Source organism: Salvelinus namaycush, chromosome 35 (assembly GCF_016432855.1).
Source record: "Salvelinus namaycush isolate Seneca chromosome 35, SaNama_1.0, whole genome shotgun sequence".
NCBI classification, from domain to species: domain Eukaryota; kingdom Metazoa; phylum Chordata; class Actinopteri; order Salmoniformes; family Salmonidae; genus Salvelinus; species Salvelinus namaycush.
In genome coordinates, this window is record NC_052341.1 from 9,623,851 (window position 1) to 9,633,542 (window position 9,692).

General features: G+C 40.7%; 1 protein-coding gene across 1 annotated transcript; it reads right to left on the minus strand.

Annotated features, from left to right (window-relative positions):
* Nucleotides 1–2,413: 2,413 nt before the first annotated feature.
* Nucleotides 2,414–9,133, minus strand: rab23 (RAB23, member RAS oncogene family). The gene is made up of 6 exons (XM_038974557.1): nt 8,979–9,133; nt 6,341–6,426; nt 5,398–5,554; nt 5,164–5,246; nt 4,974–5,066; nt 2,414–3,000 (listed from the first exon to the last, which is right to left on the minus strand). The coding sequence occupies exons 1-6, from the start codon at nt 9,131–9,133 to the stop codon at nt 2,867–2,869; spliced, it is 708 nt and encodes a 235-aa protein (XP_038830485.1). The 3' UTR covers nt 2,414–2,866.
* Between the last annotated feature and the right edge of the window lie 559 nt (nt 9,134–9,692).

Sequence of the window (9,692 nt, forward strand, 5' to 3'; positions counted from 1 at the left end):
TAAATGCAGCAATATGTAACATGTAAACAATTTCAATTGCTAGTACCCTATGAAAGTGTTAGACCAAATAGTTGGCCAGTTACAATGACCAGTACAAACACCTGTGCATGAATTGTGTGCGCTAACCAGATAAAGAGGGATATTATTGATTTGTATGTTCTGTAGCAAAATCCTCTTCACTGGCTCATCCATCCTATAAGTTCACAACATTGTATAAGTTTGTGTCTCAAGTAGAGGGCCTATTGTGCAAATCTCAAATAGTATTTGGTCATATAACAGCATACTCTTCTAGTCGACTGTAATTCAATATTCTCAAAACTGCAAAATCCCTCCAATCTTTTTCTTTAAAATATGTCAATTTCTTACAACAATGAAATAAGCATTAGAAACTATTTGGCACTATGTTAACGAAGGTGTTAAGCAGCTCATTAAGATTCATATAAAAATACCTTTCAGAAAAGAATGAACAAATATATGTCTGAATCTCGTAGGTTTCTATTGTTGGCTGGTGTTGAGGTGCAAGCATCAAACGCACATTAGTTGCGTCATGTAAAAAATGTTGCACTAGCATTTTCTGCGCATTTTCCCCTAACGCCAGGTTCGGCATTTTAACTGCCTAACATCAGTTGCTTGTGCTGAGGTGGGATGGGTGGCAAGATTTGAGGCGTGTCCTTAAAAATTTCATGCAGTGCTATAGGGAAGTTTGAAGACCCACAAAAAGCAGGTGGAGCGGCAGGTAGCCTAGTGGTTAAGAGTGTTGGGCCAGTAACTGAAAGGTTGCTGGTTTGAATCCCCGAGATAACTAGGTAAAATAAACTGTCGATGTGCCCTTGAGCAAGGCACTTAACCCTAATTGCTCCTGTAAGACGCTTTGAATAAGAGCGTCTGCTAAATGACTATATGGTAAAAATATCTTAACTCTCACGCAATGGCCATTAGCCAAAATTAGTATGAATAAAGCAATTTTAAATAGTCTGAGTGCTTTGAAATTAGGTTTTTGCCCTAATGCTTTTTAATTATTCACATACCAGCATTTCGCTTGTTCAAGTAGGCTATCCACCCCCATTTTCAAAGAACACCCCTCGTCTGATTACCAAAGCCACACTCCTCCAAACTATTCAGTCCTACTACAATGACATAACGGCACATTTTTTTGAGAATCAGCCTGCAACATAGGCAACAATACAATTGACAGGAGCCTAGTATTTTGTATAGTCATCAGAATGTTGTGTGTAAAGACATTTAGACCACGTGTACACAGTGCCATGGAACGAGAAGCCATGTATGATATCATGCTTCTGACCCGATCCTATTTAGAAACATTGTTTTTGGTTTAACGCATAAAATAGCGGAAACACACAACTTGAAGCCACCACATATTTAGCCATGGAGCACGTTCTGATTGGCCGGTGAGGGGCCAAACCTCGACACACCAACAACATGTTTGTTCATCAAAACCCAGCTCTTTCGCACCACAGCCAGCTACTGCGCCAATAGTGAAAATACCAAAAATATGACGTCCCGTACCCATAAAGCCACTGCCTGCACGAAGACTTACCATTGCGTTAGCCTTGTTAAAATAGAGCCCTTAGTCTTTATTCATGATATACACCGAGTGTACAAAACATTTTCATGACAGACTGACCAGGTGAAAGCTATGATCCTTTATTGATGTCACTTGTTAAATCCACTTAAAATCAGTATAGATGAAGGGGAGGAGACAGGTTAAAGAAGGATTTTTAAGCCTTGAGACTTGGATTGTGTATGTGTGCCATCCAGAGGGTGAATGGGCAAGACACAAAAATATTTAAGTGCCTTTGCAGTTCTTGAGTGTGTCAAGAACTGCAATGCTGCTGGGTTTTTTCATGCTCAACAGTTTCCTGTGTTTTATCAAGAATGGTCCACCATCCAAAGGACATTCAGGCAACTTGACACAACTATGGGAAACATTGGAGTCATCATGGGCCAGAATCCCTGTGGAATGCTTTTGACACCTTGTAGAGTCCATGCCCCGACAAATTAACCACTTTCTGAGGGCAAAAGGGGGCAAAACTTTATATTAGGAAGGTGTTCCTAATGTTTTGTACACTCAGTATATTGAACCATATTCCATTAATATTTTAGAACAAATATGGTAGAAAGTAATCTGTATATTTCTTACAATACAAACAGATTGCACAGATGAACAGTCAAATGCACAAATGGTCATCTATAAAAATCACAATATGAACATACAAATACACCTTGTTAGTGAACTAGAATGTAACCCTTCCCTACACCATGTTCAAGGGTGTAAATGGGAGAACCCTGTCACGCCCAACTACTATTTCTCAAAAGATCTGCTTCAAGCATTACATTCATGCTACAACATAGCGTCTGTGTTGGATTGTAGTACCCATTACAGCCACCAGGACGACTATTGTTACTTTCGCTTTATATTTCATACATCTATCCATGAGAAACAAAGGCTGCACTTGATCTGTAAAGATGCTCAAAGGCATGGTAGTCACAATACTCAGGTGCATATTAGATTTACAGATGTTGGATCTTCATTTGACCAATATTGTCAGAGCAAAAATAATCCTGCAGCAACAGGATTTTAACTTTTAGTGTTGCTTGTTCTGTGGTTAGACTATTAGCTGGCCAAAATGAGGCTACATGAAGTGCAATACTGTTAATATAACTGTGTTATAAGTGCAGATTTTGTGAATTTATGTCCATCATGAAGGTCATTTGCAGGGAAATTCTCAGCAACAAAAGAGGGATCAAATTAAGACCTATACCTGTAGGTTATGCTCAAATGTATAGACTCTTACACTCACACATGGCAGTCAAATCGTACATTATTGTAGGGAATGGATTGATTCTAAAGAAGGCTGCAGCTACCAAAGGGGTTTTTGCTTTTCTTTGTCCTCTGTTTGTTGGGTCGCAAGCTGATGACTTCTAGGCCGTTGCTGGAGTTCTGACTAGATAAGTTACTACTTGTGGTGTTGAAAACTCCTGTTAGGGTAGAGATGTTCAGATGTGTTACAACGTTAATGACTCATTGCTGACAAAAAACATTTACAAGAGCACTCTTATGAAATCCCTTGGATTTCTAAGCACGTGTTCTGAAAGCTAAGAAATTGAGAATTATAATGAATACCGCTTTGATGTCATTCAAGCAAACCACACACCCGAGTCCAAATATGCACTTTACATTTCTATATAAAACACATCGTTTTTACTGATGCACAGACATTTAGGCCTTCAAGTTGAAGCCAACTACAACAATTTGGACTGCAAACAAACATATTTAGCAAAACTGGATGCATTCTAATTTTGCTATTATTCGTTACTGTATGCTATTTAATGTATGGTATCAATCCACAATGGACTAGGATGGGAATATTCTGTGCCCTCCAGCCGAATTGGAGTTGATAACGCAAAGACAGTCAATAGCCTACACAACCTCATGCACTATTAACCTCTTTCAGCTAGGGGGCACTATTTTTATGTTTGGAAAAATAACGTTCCCAAGGTAAACGGACTATTTCTCATGCCCAGATGCTAGAATATGCATATAATTGACAGATTAGGATAGAAACACTCTAAAGTTTCCAAAACTGTCAGAATATTGTCTGTGAGTATAACAGAACTGATTTTGCTGGCAAAAACCTGAGGAAATCCAACCCGGAAGTGCCTTTTATTTGGAAAAATCCCTGTTCCATTGCCTGCCCCTCCTCCATTTAAAGGGGTATCAACCAGATTCCTTTTCCAATGGCTTCCTCAGGCTGTGACCAGGCTTTAGACATAGTTTCAAGCTTTTATTTTGAAAAATGAGCGAGATTTATCATTAACGCGTCAGGTGTCCTTTGATTAGTTCATGCGCCCGAGAGTTGTAGCTCGACATTTTCTTTCTCTGTAGTATTGAATAGTTTACCGTCCGGTTGAAATATTATCGATTATGTATGTTAAAAACAACCTGAGGATTGATTAATGAAAACGTTTGATATGTTTCTACGAACATTACGGGTACTTTTTGGAATTTTCATCTGCCCTTCAGGACCGGAACGAGCCTGTGGTTTTCTGAACATAACGCGCAAACCAAATGGCGGTTTTTGGTTATAAAACGAATCTTTATCGAACAAAAATAACATTTGTGTAACTGGGAGTCTCGTCAATGCAAACATCCGAAGATCAAAGGTAAGCGAGTAATTTTATTGCTTTTCTGACTTTCGTGACCAAGCTAATTTGCGGCTAGCTGTTCTTACTGTTTTGTCTAGTGATCGATAAACTCACAAACGCTTGGATTGCTTTCGCTGTAAAGCATATTTTCAAAATCTGACACGATAGGTGGATTAACAACAAGCTAAGCTGTGTTTTGGTATATTTCACTTGTGATTTCATGGTTATAAATATTTTTAGTATTTTTTTATTCTTTTAAATTTGGCGCTCTGCAATTCAGCGGTTGTTTACGAAAATGATCCCGCTAAAGGGATCCGTGCATCAAGAAGTTAAGCCATGTAGAACGCTGATTGGCCAGTAAGTGGTCAAGCCCTCGTCACACCTAGAACTTATTTATTCATCAAAACATGGCCCTTTCGCGCCACCGTCAGCTATTGCGCTCATGATTCCCGCTGTGAAAATATAATAAATATGTCTGACACACCCACAACTCGAAAGCGCTGCGAGACGATTTATCATTGCGTACGTTTTGTTAAACTAGAGCCGAGAGACATATTTCTTACTCAAACCTTTTTTAGGCCTTGTTGTATGAATCCCAAATGTTGCATGAATGTTGTCATCATGTTACCGAATGTAATTGACAAATGAGAAATGTATAGTGAAGATAAAATGGGGAGGATCATAAATGCAAACTATCTTTGCAGAGCTTGCAGTACAAGACAAATATTTCTGTGGCACTGTACAATCCAGTGCCAAAGGTCTGTACTAACTGGAGACGTGACTGACATGGTTATCAGGATGCTTACCAATTTTATTGCTAGTTGTATGGACTACCTCAGGCTCTTCTGCTGTTTGCCGCTTCAGTCGCTGCAGATACTTATCTGCTAGGTATTTAAAAACTGAAAAGAAATGTCATTGTTAAAATAATTCCTATGACATTCTTCCCAACATAACAGTTGTTTAACTGGTCATTTGTACACGTTTTCATTGACTCACCTTCATTGACATTGAGGTCCTCCTTTACGGAGGTTCGGTAAAACCTCAACCTGAGCTTCTTGGCCAGACCTTCTGCCTCCTCACTACAGTACCAGGAGAAAAAGAGCAAGGGTTACTGATCATGTCTAATGTTTGTTATCCTAGCCATGCATCTAGAAATGTTTATTCGTTTATTTATCAATATATCATAACAGACCAAGTTCAAGAAGGAAAATGGGTCTATGGAAGTGTTACTTTTTGATCACCGTGTCATCCAGTAGGTCAATCTTGTTCTGCACCAGGACAGTGGGGATGTCTCCCACCTCTATCTCCACCTTCTCCCACCAGCTGCCGATGGCCTCAAACGACTCCCTGTCGGTGGTGGAGAAGACCAGTACACACGCCTGGGCACCTGGAACACATCATGCGTGGCTCAGTAATGTATAGAGCCATGTCATTGTGGAATGCTCTGCCACCAGAGGTTACTCAGACAAAAAAATGCAAGTTTAGCTTTAAAAAAAAAAACTGATTACAAAAAAACATCTTGTATCACAGCACCTCTTCTCTTCTAAAGCTCTAAATTAACTGTACCGTATATAATTATAGGAAGTGTGTAAATAGTATTTTTGATGTCTTGACAAGAACATAAGATAATATTAAATACAAATAAAATAAGAATGATATATTGTCAACAACTGTTCTGTACTCTGTCATTTAGGCCATTCAATGTTTTGTGTGGACCCATGGAAGAGTAGCTGCTGCATGTGAAACAGCTAATGGGTATCAAGTATACCTAAACATACACAGGCCAGCTGTCACCACAATGCTAAGAAATGCTGGATCCTCACAGCCCTCACAGTTATTTTGGTGTACATAAGAAGCTTTCAAATCAAATAACTGATTTTGTAATGTGTTTTTTATTTGTTTTATTTGTATTGTTCAAATTCCATACACCCCAGTTTGTATTTCATGTGTTAGGAGAAGTGTAGCTGCCTGGGCCATACAATAACAGAAATACAATATGGACATAATGCTAGTTGAATTGTTCCCTGTGAGGTCATCTTGGTGCAGTTGCACAGCTGAATCCATACTGAAAAAATATAAATCAATAAAATAAAGTTGGAAAGTGCGAGGCTGTCTTCTCTGGCAGACCCAGTGGAGGAGGATCATGTCCTTCCCAGGGAGGGAGGAGTCTTACCGCGGTAGTATGCCTTGGTGATGGCGTCAAACTCTTCCTGCCCTGCCGTGTCCCACAACATCAATCTCACATCTTCATCATTCACTCTGGGGGAAAAAAAAGGCGATTTCAATACTTGGTATTGTGAGTTTCTCAATGTATAGACAAAGCAGTATCAAATGTATACATTTCTACTTGACTATCATATCAAACTATTCACTCAGTTCTGCGCTATACGTTACAGGAACGATAGTCTTTTGAGAGTCAAATATCCTCCACACCTTTACTGTTTTATAAAAATAATGCTTCAAGCCTTCAGTGAGCGCACCTTCATCTGACAATTCTGCCTGTTTTATTCAATGCAGTTAGAGTTTCAATGTTTTCCGGGTTTCTCTGGTATTTCCTGAGAGTATCCATGCTTCCTCGTACATTTTGGCACTCGAGGTAGCCTAGTGGTTAAAGCGTTGGGCCAGTAACCAAAATGTTGCAGGACAGAACCGGAGCTGACAAGGTAAAAATCTGTCGTTCTGCCCCTGAACAAGGCAGTTAACCCACTGTTCCTAGGCCGTCATTGAAAATAAGAATTTGTCCTTAACTGACTTGCCTAGTTAAATAAAGGTTCAATTTAAAAAAACAAATGTTTTTTATGTGACCGAAGCCATTGTCACATCATATTAATAAACAACTACCTGAATGAAATACCGCTTGACACTTTACATTGGAGTTATGGGTTGGCTTCACATCTGTTAAGCACAAAAACAAGGAAAAGACTGGAAAAAGGAAACTTTGTGGTTTTGGGAAGCAGTTTTAACCTTAGGTCAAATTCTTAAGGACTCTCTTGGGCCAGAATGCAGTTAACTAACAGTTTGTTGACAGATGCCAGGGATCTCTTATAAAATAACATGTTAAGAGAATAAAGAGATGGTCTGTGCAGCCAAAATGCATGTATTTTGATTTCAGTGGTCACTTAGGACACAGTACGGTCCCTGAGATCTCTGTGTATGGCTTCTATTGTATGTACCTCGTCAGATTGTACTGCATATCTGTAAGAGTATTGTGTATTTTTATGCATCTTAATATACATACTGTATGTATACTCCGGATGTGCACGGTTATTCGAATATCTGAACGGATGTTAGCATTTTAACACTTGTGTGATTATTCATTTTAGCGAGAAACAAAAAGTCTAGGTCTATTTTAACACTGAAAAGGATTATTCTAAATTCAATTAAAATATCCATGTGACATTGTTACATACAAGGACATACTATGACATTTCAAATTATTAATTTAATACAACAAACTTGTCAATGTAGTTTTAATGCCGTGCGCCCCATAAGAAAAACAGTAGCCGACCAGTAGCCTTCACGTGTGTAGCTTGTTGTTTATGTTGGGAACCGAGTGGCGCAGCGGTGTAAGGCACTGTCTCGCAGTGCTAGAGGCGTCACTACAGACCCATATTCGATCCAGGGCTGTATCACAACCAGCCGTAATCGGGAGTCCTATAGGGCGGCGCACAATTGGCCCAGCGCCGTCCAGGTTAGGGGAGGGTTTGGCTGTCATTGTAAATAATAATTTGTTCTTAACTGACTTGCCTAGTTAAAAAGGTCAAATAAAAAATACAATGTTGGCCAATCAAAACAGCAAAGAGGCTCAATGTGTAGCAAGTGTAGTGAGACTTCACTAATGCGCCACAAGATGGAATAAAGTTACGGAATTAAAAGTTAGCTAAATTAGAAGGAGTAGGCTTCAATGAGCAACCAACAGGTAGGCTGTTGTTTTATCTGAATAGGGTTGGGAAGAAAGTGCAGAATGTAGCCTTCATTAGCCTAGCTAGCTATATCTGGCTTCTCTAGGCCAGGGGTTCTCAAAAATAGCATAGCAGGAGTTTTACTATGACTTGGGCAGTGCATGGGGGTCTGTGGCAATACTGCAGGCCACTGCCCAAGTCAAAGTAAAACAATGTGCATGCCATGTTTTTTTATCTCACTCGAGTTGTGGACTGATTAATTTGCTATCACAAAAGGAGTCCACGGCCCTAAAAAGTTTGAGAAACCCTGCTCTATGCTACTCCAGTCAAGACAGGAACTGTTATATGGGATGATAAATGACATTCTGTCCGCTGCAAGTTAGCTCTTCTTGGCTGTAGCCGAGTTGCCTTGGCTAGTGGCTACTGCATCTCTCTATCCTTTTGGGCAGCAGGTAGCCTGGTGGGTAGGAGCATTGGGTCAGTAACCGAAAGCTTGCTGGATCGAATCCCTGACAAGGTAAAAATCTGTCCTTCTGCCCGAGCAAGGCAGTTAACCCACTGTTCCCTGGGCGCTGATGATGTGGATGTCGATTAAGGAAGCCACCCGCACGCACCTCTCTGATTGAGAGGTTGTGTTAAATGTGGAAGATACATTTCAATTGAATGCATTCAGTTGACTAGGTATCCCCTTTTCCCCTCCGTCTGCTCGCGCCCATCTCACACACTGTTCCCTCCGCAGCTGCAGCAATAGATCGCCAGCCTCTCCCCGGCGCAGCAGTGCTCATGTTAAAACGTAAGTTTCAAGACCCACATGTATTTCAAATATCTGACAAAAATTCATGATCCTATTCGAATAGTAAAAATATTTCAAACAACCATCCCTAATGTAAAATATGCAAATCTCCTTACAGTAGCTGTCTCTCCAGGAAGTCAACACCGATGGTCTTCTTGTAGTCCTTGGTGAAGATGCCCTTGCAGTAACGCTGGATCATGCTGGACTTCCCCACCGCACCGTTGCCCACCACCACCACCTTGATGGCCACTTCCATGTCCTCCTCCAACATGGCTGCGTGTTGCTGGGCTTTCTTCACACTTCCAGGCAGTCTGGTGTTGGTTTAGGAGGGCTGTCACTGGATCACTTAAAACACCTCCTGAGAGAGACAACACAAACTGATGTTTTACACATTGATAACATGACTTAAGGTCTGAATATTGTTATTTTCCTCTGCACAAAACCCTTGTCGTTCTGCTGTTCAAACAGCCAAGTCACCAACTGACGAGCCCAGCCCACATAAAAACATCCCTCTGTTTATTCAGCAATATGATGTCTTATGTTTCGATGCGGAGAACACTTTCTACCTCACTGCTCCTCACTGCTCCTCAGTCTACCCATAAAACCCTCACTAGCTGGCCCTCTGTTTTACAGCCGAGTGTAAACATTAGCCAGTGCATCCTGGCTGCAGCCATCTGAGGTAACGTCAGCTGATGGTTTCCTCGTTCTTACAGGCTACAGTCAGCTACACTTAGCTCAGTTACTGCCTCCGTAGGTCTGCTCCCACACACTTTTCCATTAGGTAGCAGTCTGGGCCTGCCTGGGTCTGGCTAGGAGAGGGTGTAGCTGAC

Coding starts and splice junctions, on each gene's coding strand:
- rab23 (XM_038974557.1), bottom strand. CDS start 9,133: ATGTTGGAGGAGGACATGGAAGTGGCCATCAAGGTGGTGGTGGTGGGC. Junction 5,555..6,340: donor CACCAAGGCATACTACCGCG/GTAAGACTCCTC, acceptor GATGTGTTCCAG/GTGCCCAGGCGTGTGTACTG. Junction 3,001..4,973: donor TACAACTAGCAATAAAATTG/GTAAGCATCCTG, acceptor CTACCCTAACAG/GAGTTTTCAACACCACAAGT.